At 43.0% G+C, this 21,803-nt stretch overlaps 1 protein-coding gene across 4 annotated transcripts in view; it reads right to left on the reverse strand.

Moving 5' to 3' along the window:
* The window catches only part of SMG1 (SMG1 nonsense mediated mRNA decay associated PI3K related kinase), a 98,127-nt gene extending 91,335 nt beyond the window's left edge, over window positions 1–6,792 (reverse strand). For 2 of the 4 annotated variants that reach the window (XM_032604115.1, XM_032604112.1), the window contains exon 1: window positions 6,344–6,774. In XM_032604115.1, coding sequence (XP_032460006.1) covers window positions 6,344–6,429 — 86 coding nt within the window. In that variant the 5' untranslated portion in view covers window positions 6,430–6,774. Of the gene's footprint in view, window positions 1–6,343 lie in introns of all 4 variants that reach the window. The other 2 variants (XM_032604113.1, XM_032604114.1) reach the window with 2 other exon arrangements.
* Window positions 6,793–21,803: the final 15,011 nt, after the last annotated feature.

Below are 21,803 nucleotides of genomic sequence, written 5' to 3' on the forward strand. Positions count from 1 at the left end.
GAAAACACCCAGGTCAAGCACTCTGAGAAGAACAATCTATGCAGTAGCTACACAGCAAGAACAGGACTTGCAAAGGCCCTTAAGACAGAAATGAGTTTGGGGAGTGCTTTAGGGCAAGTACACAGAACAGTAGAGAAAATGACAGGCTCAGCCTTCAGGGACAAACTAGTTGGGAGAACAAAAAAAGGTTGAAGTGATAAGCACAGTTACCTTTCATTGCAGACCTGTACCAAGATTTGGAAAGGATCACAGAGGGCAGAGGTAGGGTAAGGATCTTAAGGGAAGTGCAATGTTTAGGTTGGGGAGAGGACAAAAAACAGAGCTACCAATGGTAGGTTCAAGAGGGAAGAGAAAAGTCCGTGAACCTGTAGCTCACAGGAATAAATTTAGCCAACAAACTTAGCAGAGCTCCTCTGTGTTCCAGGACTCAAATGCCTGAAAAGGTTAACAGTGGATCCACCATCTGAAACTGTTTTCACAAGGATCTTCAGATATTCCAAGTTTGTTTATAGCAAAAGAGGAATAACAGAACTATGTTGAAGATGACGAGGTTATCAATCTTCAGAAACCATAAGTTGGTAATAAATCATAAGATAATATTCAAAAATTTCCTGTCTATAATAACTTTTAAGGTAAGATCCACACATACACTCTGCCAGGGTTTTTGGGTTTTTTTTGGGGGGGGGTGCAGTGGGAAAGGAAGTTATCCAACTGCAAAGTCATTGTGTATCTGTATCTTGATCAGGGTTATGGTTACACAGGTGTATACATTTGTCAAAAATCACTCAACTTAAGACCTATACATGGATAAATTTTATCTCAAAAAAGTAACAAGTTCAAAAAACAATTCAACTAAGAGAGAAAAAGTACCGTCAACTAATACAAGATGGAGCAGAACATAATAAAAACATATGCATACACCTGAAACTAATATGTTGTATTTCAGTTATACCTCAATTTAAAAAAAAGAAAAACACAAATGTCTCCCTAAAAATTTAATAGGTTACATTCTACATTAAAAAAAGTAATAAGCTGGAGTATTTCATACAGGAATTAAACCACAAAATGTCTGCAACCTTCACTGTTAGACCTCTAAACAAGAGGGGATGTGTTTTATTTTCTAGTCCCCAAAATAAAATGGATTCTGAGAAAACTTTAAGATAGCCAAAGACAGGTAACCAGAAAACAATATGAAGAGACACCAAACAAATGACAGCTTGTGTGAATCTATAAAGGGAGGTCCACTGAAAGCCGCCTCAGGGATTTATTTTAGGTGATTAGGATTGGGAAAGAAAATCAAGTAAGCAAGTGCCAAGCAGTGAAAGCAGGAAAGCCTAAATTTAAAAGTTGTGAGAACTCAGTGTTCACACACAAAAAAAAAAAACCATCAACCACACTGCATTTTGTGTATATGATCATCCTATATAATGTAAGTGTCCTAACCTGAATTGAAGTGTGAGCAGATAAAAAGTATCACTTTAGTGATCACCCTCAATCAACACCAGATAACAAATAAGGGGCTCTTGCTTATGGAAATTCCATATATTGAGCTGAATACTTTTGTCTGAATTTAAACCATGAATTATAAACAATATTCAGGTCCTCAACAGTCTCTTGTCTAGACTGTTCCAACTGCCTCCTACTGTGGTTACACACACACACACCTTATTTTAATCTTCCTCAGTATGCCACTTCCATGCTGGTAAAACTTCAGTAGTTCCCTAAAGTCATTCCAAACACGTCCAGTATGATTCAAGACCTACAATACAGCCCCACTCCAGCTCTTAAGCTTCATCTCTTATTTGTATCACACCTCACAAATACCCCATCCTTCTAACCAAACTGGTAACATTTTACCAAGGACAACTTGCATTTTGCCATTTCCCTGCTTTCTTCTATTTTTTGATCCCCCCCCCAAATTTACTGTCAAAATAGAACAGATCAATTTCATGGTCCCACTGCCCCCTACTCAACTGTACAGCTTTCCCTCCTCTGACTCTCCAAGTTTTAAACTGTAAACCACATATAAAAAGAATTTTACCAAGAATTATATCACAATTAATATCCATATACTGCTTTACCTTTTACAAAGCCCTTTCTTATCCTCCATACTAACCGATAATCTCCTTAAAGACAGTAGCTCTATTAGTCATAAAAATCCCTACAGGATCACTATTTCCTGAATTAGAATATTTTCATTGAATTAGAATATTTCACAATCTCCTATTATTTAAAAAACCCTTCAGTTATACTCCCAACTTAAAAAGGAACCACAACAGAAGGGGGAAAAGGGTTCAATTTAAAGATAAAATTGCCATATGTTTCATAAGGATTATATTTTATTCTATAATGGAAAAAATAAACTTTCCCCCCAAATTAAACACCCATACACAATTATCTGGAACTCCTTAATGTACATGAAAATCTGTGGTACAGAACTGGCAACCATTAAATTCTGTTTAACTAAAGCTCTATTTATAGTTATAAAATATGTAACTCCACTTAATTTCACCCTTTATGTATTTCACTATATTATGCACCTATGGACATCAGACACTACAGACTCATAAAAGGCTGAATAGACAACTCTAGTTTCAAAAATCCAGTTTCTCACAATGTCAGACATACTAGTTTTTGGCTTTTCTATCTTCACAGCCCTCTTCCCCATCTTTTGGTCTGTGACAATGGAGAATGAAGGTATTTGTACTTGTGAGAACTTCAATCTGTCTACATTTTACCAAAAATAGAAGCTGTCTTTAATATACAGTTTCATCCTTTTAGAACTGTAGAAAGATCTTAACACTAGGCACAGTAAGATACCCAAGATATATCTGTTAAACGAATAAAGTCTTAAGATACCCAAGTGTAGAAGTAAAATTATGTGTTTTCATTTGACAACGCTCCCTCTTGCTTGTTGAACTAATCTATATTTGACTCCAATGTCAAATCAGTCTTGTCATCTTGGAGAATTAAAATGAACAATATAACAAATTACACACTTTTTTTTTTTTTTTTGCTTCACCGCCTGGCATGCAGGATCTTAGTTCGCCAAACAGGGATCAAACCCGCGCTCCCTGCAGTGGAAGCCCAGGAGTCTTAACCACTAGACCACCAGGGAAGTCCCATATACACTTAATTTTAAAACAAATCATTCTGATCTCTATCTTGATTGGTGCACCCAGAAGATTACTCCCCAAAATAAAGTCAAGAAAAGGAGAGACTGGTTAGTGCCAATAATAAAACCACTCATTTGCCTAATCATTCTTAAATGTTAATGGAGGGGCTGCGCTGGTGGCGCAGCAGTTAAGAATCCCCCTGCCAATGCAGGGGACATGGGTTCGAGCCCTGGTCCATGAAGATCCCACATACCGCAGAGCAACTAAGCCCGTGCGCCACAACTACTGAGCCTGCACTCTGGAGCCCGCGAGCCACAACTACTGAGCCTGCGCGCCTAGAGCCTGTGCTGTGCAACAAGAGAAGCCACTGCAATGAGAAGCCCACGCACCGCAACGAAGAGTAGCCCCCACTCGCTGCAACTAGAGAAAGCCCTCGCACAGCAACGAAGACCCAACGCAGCCAAAAATACATAAATAAAATAAATTTATTAAAAAAAAAAGTCAATGGAGAGTACAGCGAATGAAAACGAAGAAAATGCTTTCTGCTAGAGGTATGCTTTTAGCAAAGGTGGGCTTGCTCTGTTGCCACATGACACTAGTCTATTCAGCCACCTGGAACACTTCCTGTCAATATGTGTGAAGTATCAGGTGTGGCCATCATTGACTCAACAGTTGGTTTCCAGACTAACTGACAAACTAACACTAAAAGAAACCAACCAAAAATTGCTTTTTTAAATCCTACTTTTCAAAAAGACTAAATCTAGTAAAATAGAACCCAAAAAATCAGACAAGGACTGGTACAGAAAGGCAAAAAAAAATTTTTTTAAACCAAAATGACTCTGATGAGCCATACGGAATCTGCCTGCATTTGAAGATGTTTAGAAAAACAAACCCCCATTTAAGCAAGGGGAAAAATCGAGCTCCATTCTGTCAGTTAACTGGAGTCTGTCACCTTTCTAAAGTGAAGAGGGTACAGAATAACAACCTCAAATTTAACTCATGAAAATTTATGACTTGGCAAACACCTGAAGCTTTTTATTGGCTATTTAACAAAACAATTAGGCAACAGTGCAAAGAAATCAAGTTTTGCTATGGCGTACTGTCCATACTTTTCTATTCCCTCTTCTACAAAAAAGTCAAGTATTTCCAACATCCTAATCAACTGTTACTCCATGTAACCAAGGGTATCTCACAGTATCTGTCTACCTAGGCAGTAAGTTCTGAGACTGTGAAACAGCACAGCTTCCAAGAATGCATACATCCTCCCCCACACACAGCCAAGAAATAAAGCACTTGAAGAAAAACAGACAATACTAATAACCCACGTACATATTCCACAACTATATAAGCCATTCTGCTTCATACCTGTCAAATTAAGCCAGGTGATGTCAACCCATAGCTGCAACTGGGCTACTCCATTTATTTAGAAACACAAGCTACAACTTATTCTTTTCCAGAAGCTCCAGGACTATTTGTGAAAGGCACTTTATTTAGTCCTCTAAAGGGATACTGTGTACATTCTTTTACATATGCTGACCACAGTACTGAAAAATAATGGAAAATCTACTGTCAAAGAGCTCTCAAATGTCAAATTCAAGCTCATTTATCATCTAATTCATTAGATGCAAAAAAAAATCAAATTTCACACATTTCAATGAACATACAAAAGAATGTCAATTACAGATAAAGATACCAAAACTAGTTAACTGATTTTATGTAAAGCAGGCATAACCCCTAAGTAGTAAAGAACAAGTAAAACTATGCTTTCAAAACATTTTTTTTTAACTACTTATCTCAATTCTAGGCTCAGGCATTAACTTTTAAAGTCACCTAGTTATATACACCCGATCTCAACAGACACAGGATTTGGGAAGGCATATTAAACAGAATGAGATGTGTACCACTCAGTAGCCAAAAGAGCATTTTGATTTTTCTATCAAGTATTAAAGTGTTACCTTCGAACATCCTACCAAATTATTTCCAAACACTGCTGGAATTACATGAAACCATCAAGAAGCAAAAGTCATCCCAACAACGTGTGTTTGTCTAACATTTATTTGGCCAGTTCCTGGACAATCATATGGCAAGTGTGCTTCAAAGTATGAGAGCTCCATGAATCAACTAACCCCAAAATATTATATACGTTTAGGAAGTTTTTCTAGGCACTGGGCTAAGTTCCAAGATAGTCTGAGTATTACAAGCACTTATTCAGTAAGAGAGATAAGAATAAATTAGTCCTAAATTAGGTACAACTGCCCCATGATTAATCAGAAAGACACGAAAATTAATTTTTTTTAAGAACTCGATGCTCCGCAGGGAGTTTCCTGGTGGCCTAGTGGTTAGGATTCCGTGCTTCCACTACCGAGGCCCAGGTTCCATCCCTGGTTGGGCAACTGAGATCCTGCAATCGGCCCGGGGTGGCCAAAAAGTGGTGGTGGGGGCGGGGGGGTGGAGAACAAAACTCGATTCTCCTCATATACTCATTTCCAACTAGGCCCCAAACCTGTCTGAAATCAAATCAAATTCTCTACTCCTCTAAGCAACTGTCCGTACAAGTGTCCGGGTATGAATTGCTCTCCGCCAGAGTAACTGCCCCTGCACTTGGGGAAAACTTCATTTCCTAGTACCAGGGTCGGTCGGCCCCATTAACACAGTCACAATCTAGTCTCATGCTCCACAACTATGCTGTTGTCAGAGTAATGCCTTGGAGTGCTGGGTTTTGTTTTGTTTTTTTAAATATTAACACGTGGGGGTCACAGAAAGGATCCCAGTTAACGAAATCTTTCACGTGGGGACTCAAAGGGTTAAAGATCAGGGAAGTTAATGGGTAACAGAGAGGGTTCCGTACTCTCAGGATCCCCCAACTCATATCCCAACTTGAGGGCAAGGTGGCAAGTAAAAAGTGCCCCCACCGCCAGGTCCCCCTTCCTTCACCCAACTCCTAGGCCAGTGCCTTCTCCCGGCGCCCTGGCTCTCGGCTCCAGCCCCCAAGTTGAAATGCAGGGAGAGGGGAGGCATTTAGGCCTCGCCACCCAGCGGCCTTCCTCCCCCGGCCGGGGAAGGAGGGGACCCAGGAAGCCGCGCCTGGTTCCCCGGGGCGGGGGATGGGGTGGGGGGAGGAGGGGGGAGAGCCTAGGCCGCGCCTCCCACCCCGGCGGTCCTAGGCCTCGGCCCGCCCGAGGCGGGGCCCGGGGTCGGGTCGGCGGGCTGGGCGCCGGCTCACCCACCTGGGTTGCCAGTCATTCCAGCTCCGCGGGTACTTGGTGCCGCCGCCGCCGCTGCTCAGCCGAGACCCCGGGGCTCTGCGGCTCATTACCTTCCCCGACACGACATGGCCAAGCGCCGCCGCCCGAAGAAGCGCGAATCGCCGCCCGAACCGGCCGCCGCCGACACTCCGCTCCGGCCCGGGGCTGAGGAGGAAGCCGAGCAGGAGGAGGAGGCGGCGGAGGGCGGGGGAGGCGGACGGCCGTTCCGGGTTCCGCCTGAGCCCGCAGCGCAGGACTGGGAGGCGGGAGCGGCGCGGTGAGAGGGAGGCGGAGGAAGGGGAGGCGACGTCTCTTACAGGGCCGTACGCGGCCCGCGACGCCGGGGCGCAGGAGGAGGAGAACAGCGAGGAGGAGGCGGTGGCGGCGGATCCTCAAGCTCACACAGCCACGGCTACCCCACCTCCCGACTCCGCCCGCCGCGCCGCCGCTGCCGCACGGCATGCTGGGAGCGAGGGGCGGGGCCGGCGCCCGCCGGGCCAGGAGAGAGGGGCGGGGCCGAATCGGAAGGGCGGGGCCTGGGCGGGGCCTGGGGCGGGGCCGGGCTCAGCGAGCGGACGGTCCTCCCGCGCCCTGCGGTATTCTGTACTATCCGCGGACCTCGCCGAGGTCTGGCCCCGCCGCAGGGGATCACGGGAGAGGGGAATCTCCGCCACCACTCCCACACGCACACCCTCCCACATAAGCCCGGGAAAACACCTGACCCCCTGAGGGCCAGGCAGTAAGGTGTAAACAAGCATCCAATTAAGAACCTGGGGTGCCCTTGCTGGGGGGGGGGGCGCGCGCGCGCACACACACACACACACATACGGAGGCGTGCCTTTAGGGTTCACGTGCCTCCACGTTCCTCACCTTCTACGGTAAAAAGTGGAAATTAAAAAAAAAAAAGAGGGTGGGTATCTATTTACCCAGCCAACACCTGAAATGCCCATGGAGTCCTGACACCTTGACCATTTCTTCACATTGCAAAAAACTAAAGTAAATAGAGAAAGCGGAGTACTCTCGAGCACCAGACCCGATTCCCTGCAATGTGAAATATGCTCTGAAATCCTCTCACCGTTACACTTGCCCACCTTCCCCTCCAAAAAGAGTCGGGGGGCTGGGGGGCAAACCTGAGCACTCTCTCCCCCACAGCGACAGTCTGCCAGAAAGACTTCACTAAAGCATCTGATACATGATGTGAATGCAATCCATATACATTGAGAAAAGGTCAGCAAGATGCACATCGAACAGGTAACAGGAGTTACCTTTGGAGAGGATAGTAAAAAGGATCTTACCCTTGTCTGCACAGAGGGTCTTAACCTATTTTATGTTGCAAGAAGAAAGTCTTTATATGTTGCTTGTGTGATTTAAAATGGTTACCAAAAGTACTTGAGATTATGAGGTGTTACACACTCATCCCGCTTCAACCCTGGGCTCCTTTCTTGTGCCCAGCAACCCCTCATAAAGGTATGATCCTGCCAATTCTAGAGGATAGAAAGTTAGATTTTCAAAAGCACTTTTCTCCCCCCTCCCCTCCACCCATTCAGGAAAAAAGAAACTCCTCTGAACTGGGGCTATTTGACTCAACACAGAAATTCCCACTAGGTCAGACCCAAGCATGGTCACCCACATGTGTAAAAAAAATTTTTTTAATAAAATACCTGAGTGAAGAGAGATACATCTGGAAGGTACACACTCTACCCTGAAATTTGCCCTGGGTTCCCCTGCACTTGCTGTGAGGAAGGATCCCACCAGTTGTAAACGGGGCCCTACAAGAGGTATCTTTTCTTCCCTACTCTCTGATGAAGAGAAAAAGTCCCTCTTGAATGGAGTCCCAAGATTAGGGTCCCCTCACTCAGTATGGTTCTCTCTGGAAAATTGTTAATCCTGCCACAAGTTATTTTGGTTTGTTTGTAGTTAATGTCTAATTACATAAGCAACAGTGAACATATTGTCCTCAAGTATGTTTTTAATGTGCAGCCTAATCATGATTTATTCTTTCATTCAACATTCAGCAAAATTTATTGATCATCTACTAACCAAGCAGTTGGGGACAGGGACAGAGATCCAGACTCAATCCTTGTCCTTAAGCAACTCTGGGTGTAGAGGTCAGAGAGATAGATCTATTATTAGAAATGTCTGGAATTGTTATGTTTGCTCAATCTCCCCTCTCTCCACCATCCTGCAAGCCTGTCTTGCAATCTGACTAAAAAGACCCCTTCCCCCAAAGCCTTTTCTTAATTCTAAGTTTTGACGATTCTTGGACCTGTCTTCCTCAGATCCTTTCCTTTTTGTGCTCCAGGTAAGTTGATGCTCTCTTCCTCTTTGGGACCCTCAGACCCATGAACAAATGGCTGATGTAGCCAATTAATCATTTTGACTTGCTTCAACAGTTGATTGCAACAAAGGTGCAGTGATGACCAAATTATGTCAATTGTTCAGATTCCAAAATGATTCCCAACAGAATAATCAGAACCTTAGACCCCTGAGAAAAATGTCAGGAGTCCTTTAACCTTTTCAAATTACAGAACAACAGCAGAGTACTTCAAGGAAGGGCTCTGGGTTCAAATTCCAACTCCACTTAAGAGCTGAGGGAGCATCAGCAAAGTTCCTGACTCTCGCAGTGCCCCAGGTTCTCATATGTAAAATGAAGATGATAATATTAGCACTGACCTCTTGAGGATGTTGAGAGGATTAATAGCGATCTTGCATGTAAAGTGTTTTTCACAGTGCCTTCCACATGGTAAGCAATCAAAAAAATTACCTAAAAATCAGATTCACCACTTCTCTGAAGCACGTGGCTATTTGGATAATATTTGACCAATGAAGAAAAAGAATAAAAAAGAAAAGTAGCTGGCAGGGGTTGTGCCCAGTTGCTCAAACAATTCCCTCTTATTTATCATTGTTTTTTCTACTTCTTTCATGGAAATGATTAACCCTCAAAAACAGTGTTGGCACAGGGGAGGTGTGAGGACATAGGAGGTGGGTGAGTGTCATTTGGCAGCAACTTCCTGGAAAGCAACTTAAGAGTGTGTATCCAAAGACTTAAAATTAACGCCCTTTCCCCCACTAATTCTTCTCCTGGGAAACTATCCTAAGGAAATGTGCCACATTACAGACAAAGTGATTTTCTTAAAATAAAAATCAGATCATGCGAACATCCTACTTAAAATGCACCAATGGCTTCCCATTCTTAGGATAAAATCCAGACTCATCATTACTAAGAGCCTGTAAAAGCTGGCTTCTCCTGCATTGCAAACATCCCAGGGCTGCTCATACCGAAAACAGGATCCTAACAATGGTTCTAAAGTTTGTCCTTAGAGTAAAATGCCCTCATGTAGGCTGTACCCCAATTAAATCAGGATCTCTCAGTGTAGACTTGGGCATCAATACTTTTGACTTCCCCAGGGGATTCTAATATGCAGCCAAGATTGAGTAACACCACTTTTGAGCACCTAAGCACTGAAAAAGTTATTGAGGACCCCACCACATCCTCACCTCCCAATACATGTGAACTATAAAGACAATTCTAAACCACTGAGAAGAAAGAATTAAAAGCCCGGTTTTTCCCATGATGACTACTTGGATACTTAAAAATATATACACATCAAATATGATCAACTCTGAAAACTTTCCAAAATTTTTTCTCACTTCTTTTAGTAGTTTTGCTTCACTGGTTCCATTAGCACTCCAATAATAGAGACAGAATTTCAGTTCCTGAAACACACTTAGCCTCTCCAGCCCCTGCACTTTTTTGTACTTGCTGTTCCCTCTGCCTGGAATGCCTTTCCTACCTTTACTCCCATCAAGGTTGGTACTGGGGTAAAGAGTGGAGCGCCTCTGGGGCCAAATTTAAGGAGGCACTCACTCTTGAGGTTGTCCAAGTGCCAACCCTGCACTTGCACCAGCCTGCGAGTGAGTGCCTCCTTAAATTAGGGCCTCTAGGCACCTCTTTTGTCTCACCCTAGTCCTGGCCCTCTTTTCCTGGCCCATCTCAAGTCTTTTTTTTTTTTTTTTTTAACATCTTTACTGGAGTATAATTACTTTACAATGGTGTGTTAGTTTCTGCTGTATAACAAAGTGAATCAGCTATATGTATACATATATACCCTCCCTCTTGAGTCTCCCTCCTACCCTCCCTATCCCACTCCTCTAGGTGGTCACAGAGCACGGAGCTGATCTCCCTGTGCTATGTGGCTGCTTCCCACTAGCTATCTGTTTTACATTTGGTAGTGTACATATGGCCATGCCACTCTCTCACTTCATCCCAGCTTACCCTTCCCCTCCCGGTGTCCTTAAGTCCATTCTCTACGTCTGCATCTTTATTCCTGTCCTGCCCCTAGGTTCTTCAGAAACTTGTTTTTTTTTTTCAGATTCCATATATATGTGTTAGCATACGATATTTGTTTTTCTCTTTCTGACTTACTTCACTCTGTATGACAGTCTCTAGGTCCATCCACCTGACTACAAATAACTCAATTTTGTTTCTTTTTATGGCTGAGTAATATTCCATTGTATATATGTGCCACATCTTCTTTATCCATTCATCTGTCGATGGACACTTAGGTTGCTTCCATGTCCTGGCTATTGTAAATAGAGCTTCAATGAACATTGTAGTACATGACTCTTTTTGAATGATGGTTTTCTCAAGGTATACCATCTCAAGTCTTCTGAGAGGTTTTCCCTGAACTCCCTGCTCAAAAAAGCTGGCCAGTGCCCTTTCCAGGTGTGTTCTATCACACACCCTATTTCTTTCCTTGGTAACACCCATCACCATCTGCAAGTATTGTGTCTCTTTGCATATTTATTATCTGTCTCACCCTTAGGATATGAGCTCTGTGAGATTCAAGTCCATACCTGTCTCACCTTTACCGCCTCCATCCCCAGCACACAGCACAGCACCTGACTCAGAGTAAGCACTCAAAAAATAGTTGTTAGTGGAAGGAATGAAATGGAAATTAACTAAGATACGGACCAAGATTGATACAGAAGTATTGGTCTCAGTTTTACTTATAAATAGCACACACGAAAAAAGAGGAGGCATTATTTCAGTGTCCAACAGTAGGAAACATTAGGAGACGGTCCATTCGTACTTTGAATTTTCTTCAGATTATTAAAAATTATAATTATGAAGATTTTAATGGAATCGGGAAGATATTATGCTTACATGTTTAAAAAAGAACATGAAATAGAGAAATGCAAATCAAAACTGCAATGAGGGGCTTCCCTGGTGGCGCAGTGGTTGAGAGTCTGTCTGCCGATGCAGGGGACATGGGTTCGTGTCCCGGTCCGGGAAGATCCCACATGCCACGGAGCAGCTGGGCCCATGAGCCATGGCCGCTGAGCCTGTGCGTCCAGAGCCTGTGCTCCACAACGGGAGAGGCCACAGCAGTGAGAGGCCCGCGTACCGCAAAAAAAAAAAAGCCTGCAATGAAGTATCACCTCACACCAGTCAGAATGGCCATCATCAAAATATCTACAAACAGGGGGACTTCCCTGGTGGCTCAGTGGTTAAGACTCCGTGATCCCAGTGCAGGGGGCCCAGGTTCAATACCTGGTTAGGAAACTAGATGCCACATGCATGCTGCAACCAAGAGTTCACATGCCACAACCAAGGAGCCAGCAAGTTGCAACTAACGAGCCTGCCTGCTGCAACTAAGACCCGGTGCAACCAAATAAATTAAATAAATAAATATTTATTTTAAAAGTCTATAAACAGAGACTTCCCTGGTTAAGAATCTGTGCTTCCACTGCAATGGACATGGGCACAGGTTCGATCCCTAGTCAGGGAATTGGGGTCCCACATGCCATGCAGCATGGCCAAAAACAAAGTCTACAAACAATAAATGCTGGAGAGGGTGTGGAGAAAAGGGAACATTCCTACACAGTTGGTGGGAATGTAAATTGGTACAATCATTATGGAGTACAGTTTGGAGGTTCCTTAAAAAACTAAAAATAGAACTACCATATGATCCAGCTGTCCCATGTCCCATTCCTGGGCATATATCTGGAGAAAACCATAATTCAAAAATATACATGGGGCTTCCCTGGTGGCGCAGTGGTTGAGAGTCTGCCTGCTGATGCAGAGGACACGGGTTTGTGCTTCGGTCCGGGAAGATCCCATGTGCCGCGGAGTGGCTGGGCCCGTGAGCCATGGCCGCTGAGCCTGTGCGTCTGGAGCCTGTGCTCCGCAACGGGAGAGGCCACAACAGTGAGAGGCCTGCGTACCGAAAAAAAAAGTACATGCACCCCAATGTTCATAGCAGCACTATTTATAATAGCCAAGACATGGAAGCAACATAAATGTCCATCAACAGAGGAATGGAGGGGACTTCCCTGGTAGCACAGTGGTTAAGAATCCACCTGCCAATGCAGGGGACACGGATTCGAGCCCTGGTCTGGGAAAATCCCACATGCCACAGAGCAACTAAGCCTGTGTGCCACAACTACTGGGCCTGCGTGCCTAGAGCCTGTGCTGCACAAGAGAAGCCACCTCATTGAGAAGCCTGCACACCACAACGAAGAGTAGCCCCCCACTCACCGCAACTAGAGAAAGCTCACGCACAGCAACAAAGACCCAACGCAGCCAAAAATAAAATATAAATTAATTAATTAATTTTAAAATGAAAAAATAAAAAACAGAGGAATGGATAAAGAAGATGTGGTATATATATACAATGGAATGTTACTAAGCCATTAAAAAGAATGAAATAATGCCGATTGCAGCAACGTGGATGGACTTAGAGATTGTCATACTAAGTGAGGTAAGTCAGACAAAGAGAAACATTGTATAATATCACTTATATGCAGAATCTAAAAAGAAATGATACAAGTGAAGTTATTTACAAAACAGAAACAGACTCACAGACTTAGAGAAAGGACTTCTGGTTACCGGGGGGGAAGGGTAGGGGAAAGGAATAGTTAGGAAGTTTGGGATTGACACGTACACACTGCTATATTTAAAATGGATAACCAACAAGGACCTACTGTATAGCACAGGGAACTCTGCTCAATATTATGTAAAACCTAAATAGGAAAACAATTTGAAAAAGAATAGATACATTTATATGTAAAATAAAGTAAAATGAAATAAAAGAGTGGCAGAACCAAAAAAAATAAAATGTGGTACATATATACAATGGAATACTACTCAGCCATAAAAAAGAATCAAATAATGCCATTTGCAGCAACATGGATGGACCTAAAGATTATCATACTAATCTATCATAATACTATCAGACAGAGAAAGACAAATATCATATGATATCATTTATATGTGGAATCTAAAAAAAAATACAAATGAACTTATTTAGAAAACAGAAACCGACTCACAGTTTCGAAAACAGACTTATGGTTACCAAAGGGGAAAGGTGGAGGGGAGGGATAAATTAGGAGTTTGGGATTAACAGATACACACTATTATATATAAAATAGATAATCAACAAGGACCTACTGTATAGCACCTACTGTATAGCACAGGGAACTCTATTCAATATTCCATAATAACCTATATGGGAAAAGAATCTGAAAAATAATGGATACATGTATATGTGTAACTGAACCACTTTGCTGTACACCTGAAACTACCACAATATTGTAAATCAACTATACTCTAATATAAAATAAAAATTAAATTAAAAAGTAAAAAATAAATTAAAAACAGCATGAGATCCAAATGTGAACATGTGCTATGACCTCAGCTCAGTTAAAACAGGGAGGGGAAGGTTTTATAGAAAAAAGATTAGAAAAAATGTATTAAATTTACTTAATATTGATATACTGTGATAAGTGGGATCACGGGTGATTTTTTCCCCTGCTTATTGCTCGTTTTCTAATTAAAATATAGAAATAGTATTTGAAAACACAAATTTTTTTTTTTTTGAGGTACGCGGGCCTCTCACTGTTGCGGCCTCTCCCGTTGCGGAGCACAGGCTCCGGACGCGCAGGCTCAGCAGCCCTGGCTCACGGGCCCAGCCGCTCCGCGGCATGTGGGATCTTCCTGGACCGGGGCACGAACCCGTGTCCCCTGCATCGGCAGGCGGACTCTCAACCGCTGCGCCACCAGGGAAGCCCTGAAAACACAATTTTAAGGAACTTCCCTGGTGGCACAGTGGTTAAGAATCCGCCTGCCCATGCAGGCCACACGGGTTCGAGCCCTGGTCCAGGAAGATCCCACATGCCACGGAGCAACAAAGCCCTTGCATCACAACTACTGAGCCTGCGTGCCACAACTACTGAGCCTGTGAGCTGCAACTACTGAAGCCCATGCACCTAGAGCCCGTGCTCTGCAACAAGAGAAGCCACCGCAATGAGAAGCCTGCGCACTGCAAGGAAGAGTAGCCCACGCTCGCCACAGCTAGAGAAAGTCCTCGCACAGCAATGAAGATCCAACGCAGACAAAAATAAATTAATTAATTAAAAAGAAACACACAATTTTTTTTTTTTTTTTTTTTTTTTGTGCTACGTGGGCCTCTCACTGTTGTGGCCTCTCCCGTTGCGGAGCACAGGCTCTGGACGCACAGGCTCAGCGGCCATGGCTCACGGGCCTAGCCGCTCCACGGTATGTGGGATCTTCCCGGACCAGGGCACGAACCCGTGTCCCCGGCATCGGCAGGCGGACTCTCAAACACTGCGCCACCAGGGAAGCCCGAAACACACAATTTTTTTTAAAAAGCTAAAGCATTTGATAAATACGTGTTGAATGAACGAACAGAGAAACAATACTCTTATGTGGCAGTGACCGACATAGAACAATTAAATAAACTTTGGCCAAGGCATAGAGTGTTAGCTCTAATAATGGTGACCAACTCTAGCTAATATTTACTGAGCATTTGCTAATGCCTATTTTACTAATTTACTTCATGGAATTCTCCAAAACCACGCTATGCGGTAGGTATCTCTGATGCCAAGAGTAACTGAGCAGCCTGTCCAAAATCACCCAGCTGGTAGCAGGCAGGGGACTGTCATAGGCAGGAACAGAAGGGACATTTGGTCCCGCGCCTGACTTCACATTCATCAAGGTTTCAGATTTAGACCTTTGACGTTATTGCCTAATGAGGCTATACACAAAGTCCCAAAAACACACTGACAAGGAAGTAGCCTGGATTTTAAAAATTGTGTCCCCTTACCAGCCCACACACCTGGAGGGGCTGTGCATTTACCCTTTATAATTGTATTACATTATTCACCTGTTGAATAGGTAATCCTTTTGCATTGTAGTTTCTTCCCTCTTGTGTTAAAAGTGGTCAGTTGTAAAAAGAAAACTGTTAAAATATACCATAAATGCTGTGTCCTGTTCGCTATTTCTTAATTTTTTAATACACTCAGAAACTCCAAAACTATAAGTTGACCTGAGCCTTTAACTTCTGAAAGACCCTGGCATCAGGATTTGAACACAGGCACCAGGATTTTCCTAGATAGATCTTCCAAATTTCCTAGACAGACACTCAAATGTATAACCTGAGTAAACAAATCTGGGGATCTATAATCCCCAGATCTGGTGCAGGATTAACCCCAATTCGTCTCCAAAAATCAAGGGACGTCATTCTCAAACAGGAGACTGGAGTACAAGAGGGATTTTTAAAAAGTAAACCTACATCATAGAGACATTAAAGCAGATTTTTTGAAAAGAAAAACAGCAGCCCTCATATTCCTGCTCCCAGCTAGGAAAGCTTTGTCACAGGTCAGGCTCCCTCAGTAAGGGCTATTTTTATAGCCAGTTTTCAAGTTGGTGCTGAAGGAATTTGGCTGGGAAACCTCTTGACACATTTGAAATCTCCCCTCAGGCTGCCTCAGCTTGAGGCAAGGCCAAGCTTCTGTGAATCAGGGCACAAGATGTGCTGCCCAGTGACTCGTGCACACTCCAGACAATAAAATAGGAGGACAATGATGCCCATCCAAAGCTGTTTGTGACATAAAGTGCAGGAAACATGAGGGTGAGATTCCCCCATGCTTGGCTCTGAGGTGCCCAGGAAGTTATATGATGATTCTAAAGGAGCCAGCTCCTTTGCTTTTTAAGATTTAAGCAATATCAGGCACATATGTAAATAAAATGCAGATTATATAAATAAAATTTCCCCAGCAAGTCATTGCCGTCTATTGTTTGTACAGTCATCTTTTAACATTTTAAAAAGGTGTCCTGTGTTGGACTTCCCTGGTAGCGCAGTGGTTAAGAATCCGCCTGCCAATGCAGGGGACACGGGTTCGAGCCCTGGTCAGGGAAGATCCCACATGTCGCGGAGCAGCTAAGCCCATGTACCACAACTACTGATCCTGTGCTCTAGAACCCGCGAGCCGCAACTACTGAAGCTCACGTGCCTAGAGCCCGTGCTCCGCCACAAGAGAAGCCACCGCAATGAGAAGCCCGCACACCGCAACAAAGAGTAGACCTCGCTCGCCACAACTAGAGAAAGCCCGTGCACAGCAACCAAGACCCAATGCAGCCAAAAATAAATAAATAAAAATTTAAAATAAATAAAAAGATGTCCTGTGTATATCTCCTTCTTGTACCTAGTATATGTCTTTCTGAAGAACTGGATTGTAGGGGAGCAAAACTTTTTTTTCAAATGCTAATTGTTAAGTATCGTCCGGCCAAAGATAGTTTATCTTCCTTTCTCGCAGGCCTTTAGTAGAAGCTCCTACCAGTGTAGACTTTGGTTTTTCCTCATTTTTTAATCTGTGACTTCTAGTGTCGTTTCCTGGTCTCTTATCCACCTTCAGCCTTCTGAAACGTTTTGCCTGAAGTCAGGGCCCACCAGGATTGGGTTGAAGAGAAAGGATATTAATGTGTTGGGGGTGGGAAGAGGAGGTGTAGAGATGGAAGTTAACCCAGGGCAAAGAAGAGTGGTGCCTTTAGTACTTGTTGTCACTGCCTGGAAGTCACCCAAGTCTGATATGATGATGATGATACAGTTGATAATAACCATAGCTGACATTTACTGGGCTTTTGCTCCTCCCCAGTCATGGTACAAAGGCTCTACAATAACTAGCTCATCGTTCATGGAACCCTCAAGATGATCACATAAGACTGATTGCTCTTCTTATTCCCCTTTTACAGATGATGCAGAGGCTTATAGTGGACACAACTCGCCCAAGGTGACATAGGTAGCATACAGTAGAGCTGAAGCTTAAATTCACATGCCTGTCCCCATGTTGCCCGGATAATTTACTTTACCCAACAATTGACTTAATGCATCAATGTCTATGAGTAGCCATTTTTAAAAAAGCAAACAGGTGTTGCAAATTTAATTCACTATAGTTAAAGAGCCTACCAAATAAGGGAGGGATAAATATTTCCCTGCAGAGCTTCTCGCTGAAATAGAACTCTTTGACCTCTTTAGTGCACTGCTATATGCGTTACTGAAACTGAAACGATCCCTTCATCCCATGCCAAGGAGGCAAACGCAGGCTTATTCTGGAAGGTCTTCTGTGCTACAATGATTTGAAGGTCACTCTGCTTGGCCTGGGTGTTTGGAACATCCCCCAGGCATACCACCTCTCAGGGGACCCTCCTGCTGGGCCTTGGAAGAAGCTTCTCAGTAAAAGCATGATTTGAGGTGACTTTTGGATGCAGGGGAAGCAGATGGCCGAGTATGACATCACCTGGGGTAAGGGAAACAGAAATATGAAAATAATAGGATTGTAGGAAAATAATAGCCTAATCTCCAAATCACTGGCTAGTGTTTGGGAAGTGTTTATTCCTAGCAAATACCAGGGATGGAAGAGAGCTAATAAAAGACAAAGCCTGGCCTTGAGCTCCCCAATTTAAACTCAGAAACCACCCTTTTCACCATTTTGTTAAAATAATAGTGACTACTTACTGGGAATTTTAATTATATTTATTTCTAACTGCCACCATTCCTCAAACGCTGGGAGGTAAATATTATCAAATCCTGATTTTTACATAGGAGGAAACTGTACTCAGAAAGTTTAGTGAGTATCTTGCCCCAGACCACCCAGCTGGCAAGTAGCAGAACCTGGTTTTAAACCTGGGGCTATCTGATGTCAAAGAAAACCTGAAAACCACTTGAGGGGCATGTAATGGAGGAATATTTTTTCTGGTCAGTCCATAAAGTACCAAAATGATGTGCCTCTAAGGACACTATCAACAGGGTGAAAAGGAGAAAATATCTGCAAATCATATATCTGAAAAGGATATCCAGGACATATAAAGACCTCCTACAACTCAACACCGGCAACAGCAAAATAAACAAGTCAATTAAAAAAATGGGGGGCTTCCCTGGTGGCGCAGTGGTTGAGAGTCCGCCTGCTGATGCAGGGGACACGGGTTCGTGCCCCGGTCTGGGAAGATCCCACATGCCGCGGAGCCGCTGGGCCCGTGAGCCATGGCCGCTGAGCCTGCGCGTCCGGAGCCTGTGCTCCGCAACGGGAGAGGCCACAGCAGTGAGAGGCCCACGTACCACAAAAAAAAAAAAAAAAATGGGCAAAGGACTTGAAGAGACACTTCTCCAAAGAAGATACACAAATGGCCAATAAGCACATGAAAAGATGCTCAACATCACTAATCATTAAGAAAGTTCAAAACAAAATCACAATAGGATACCACTTTACACCAATTAGGACAGCCCTTATAAACAAACAGAAACTAACAAGTGTTGGCCAGGAAGTGGAGAAAATAGAACCCTTGTAAGTTGCTGATGGGCATGTAAAATAGTGCAGACACTGTGAAAAACAGTATGGAAGGTCCTCAAAAAATTAAAAAATAGAATTACCACATGATTCAGCCATTCCACTTCTGGGTATATGCCCAAAAGAATTGAAAGCAGGAACTCAAACAGGTATTTGCGCACCCATGTTCATGGTAGCATTATTCACATAGCCAAAGATAGAAGCCATCCAAGTGTCTGTTGATGGATGAATGGATAAATAAAATGTGGTAAATCCATACGATGGCATATTATTCACCCTTAAAAAGAAAGGAAATTCTGACGTATGCTACAATATAGATGAACTTCCCAGACGTTATACTATGTGAAAGAAATTATACACAAAAAACAAATACTGAAAAAAAAAAAAAAACAAATACTGTATGATTCTACTTATAGGAGGAACTTAGAGTAATCAAATTCATAGGGACAGAAAGTAGAATGGTGGTTGCCAGGGCCTAGGAGGAGGGGAGAAGGGGGAGTTACTGTTAAATAATAGGTGTAGAGTTTCAGTTTGGGAGGATGATGAGTTTCTGGAGATGGATGGTGGTGATGGTAGAACAACAGTGTGAATGTACTTAATGCCACTGAACTATACACATAAATAGTAAATTTTATGTTATGTATATTTTACATCAATTTTAAAATGGTAAAAAAAAAGTAGAGAAAGAACAAGTCGTAGGAACTATTACTGGTCTCTACCTAATAACTCTGCCTTCCTAATGTTAACACGAAGCAAAAATAACAACTCTAACCTTAAAAATAATAATAATTTAAATTATTTTTAAAGTAATGAATAATGGATTTTTCTTATGTGCTATTTATAGAAATATTTTTTAGATTAAAAAATATTGCTGGGCTTCCCTGGTGGCGCAGTGGTTGAGAGTCCGCCTGCCGATGCAGGGGACACGGGTTCGTGCCCCGGTCCAGGAAGATCCCACATGCCGTGGAGCAGCTGGGCCCGTGAGCCATGGCCGCTGAGCCTGCGCGTCCGGAGCCTGTGCTCCGCAGTGGGAGAGGCCACAGTGGTGAGAGGCCCACGTACCGCAAAAAAAAAAAAAAAAATATTGCTAACACCAGCATCAGAATAGAGTTTGGGAAAACTGCTGGAACCAAATTAACTGTATTCAAACTTTCTGGAAGACAGAACATATGAATAAGAGTGGTAGTTTATACTAACATTGTCCAACATGGTAGCCACTAGCCACTTGGGGTTATTGAGCGCTTGAAATGTGGCTGGTTCCCATTGAGATATGATGTAAGTAAAATATACACCAGCTTTCAAAGACTTATTACCAAAAATAGAGTGTAAACTATCTCATTAATAATTTTTGCATTGATTGTATGAAGTGATAATATTTTGGATATATTGGGTTAAATAAACTATATTGTTAAAATTAATTTCATCTGTTTCTCTTTACTTTTTCTTTGTTTTGTTTTTTTTTTTTTGGCCGCACTGTGTAGCTTGTGGGATCTTAGTTCCCCGACCAGAGACTGAACCCAGGCCCTGGGCAGTGAAAGCATGGATTCCTATCCACTGGACCACCAGAGAATTCTCTCTACTTTTTAAATGTGGTTATTTTCTCCTTACTTTTTAAAAGTTTCAAATTATATATGTGGCTCAAATTATATTTCTATTGGACAGAGCTGTGCTAGATAAAGGATAAGAATGAACCTTTATTAAGCACTGTCTAAGGGATGCTGACACTGTATCTGGGCAGCTCTAGAGATACAAGCTATTCCTGGGGCCTTGGCAGCTCATCTGCAATCTCTGCTGAGAATTACCTCCCAGGGTCTCCTCACAAGACCCAACCTTTGTAACCTTCAAGGCCCAAATGAGATCTTGCATTCAATTTATCTTTAAGACCTGACCCTATAGAATTATCTTAACCATTCCTTTTGACACCTAAGTGTATTAAGTCTTAACTCCCCTATCAAGCCGATGTGGGTAGTTTGTAAGATTTTTGGTGAGGAAACACACAACAAGCACCCTATGTCTTCTACTAGTCTATACACACAACAGACATCAACAATCAATCACAGCACTATACCCACAAGAGACATTAAGAATCAATCACATGGACTTCCCTGGTGGTGCAGTGGTTAAGAATCCACCAGCCAATGTAGGGGACACAGGTTCAATCCCTGGTCCAGGAAGAGTCCACATGCTGTAGAGCAACTAAGCCCGTGCACTACAACTACTGAGCCCTCGTACCACAACTACTGAAGCTCATGTGCTCTAGGGCCTGTGTGCTGCAACTACAGAAGCCCTTGCACCTAGAGCCCATGCTCTGCCACAAGAGAAGCCACCGCAATGAGAAGCCTGTGTGCCGCAACTAGAGAAAGCCCTTGCACAGCAATGAAGACCCAATGCAGCCATAAGTAAACACATTAAAAAAAAAATCAATCACAGCATATTTGCCCTCCAAGTCCTTTCAAGGTCTTATTATTGTTTTTAATACAGAGCTCTAGGCAGCCACTACCCATTGATCAAAATTGTCATGAGAGAAAAAACCTATTTGTCAACCCTGTAATAGAGTCTTAGTGAATAAGATTGGCAGAGTAAATTCAGCAAAGAAGCATATGTTTAAAGTTTTCTCTCTTTGAATCATAGGCTATATAACAAAAAAATGAGACCAATAAGTAGATTTTATTAATAGTGTGTCTTCAGCATGCTATTGTTGCCTGACACCAGGTATATGGGTAATGCCCATGTGTCTACTGAAGACCGGGGAAGTTGTAAAACATGTTGTCTGTCTTTTTGGGGATTCTTTTCA

The sequence above is a fragment of the Phocoena sinus genome, chromosome 15 (assembly GCF_008692025.1).
Source record: "Phocoena sinus isolate mPhoSin1 chromosome 15, mPhoSin1.pri, whole genome shotgun sequence".
Lineage (NCBI taxonomy): Eukaryota > Metazoa > Chordata > Mammalia > Artiodactyla > Phocoenidae > Phocoena > Phocoena sinus.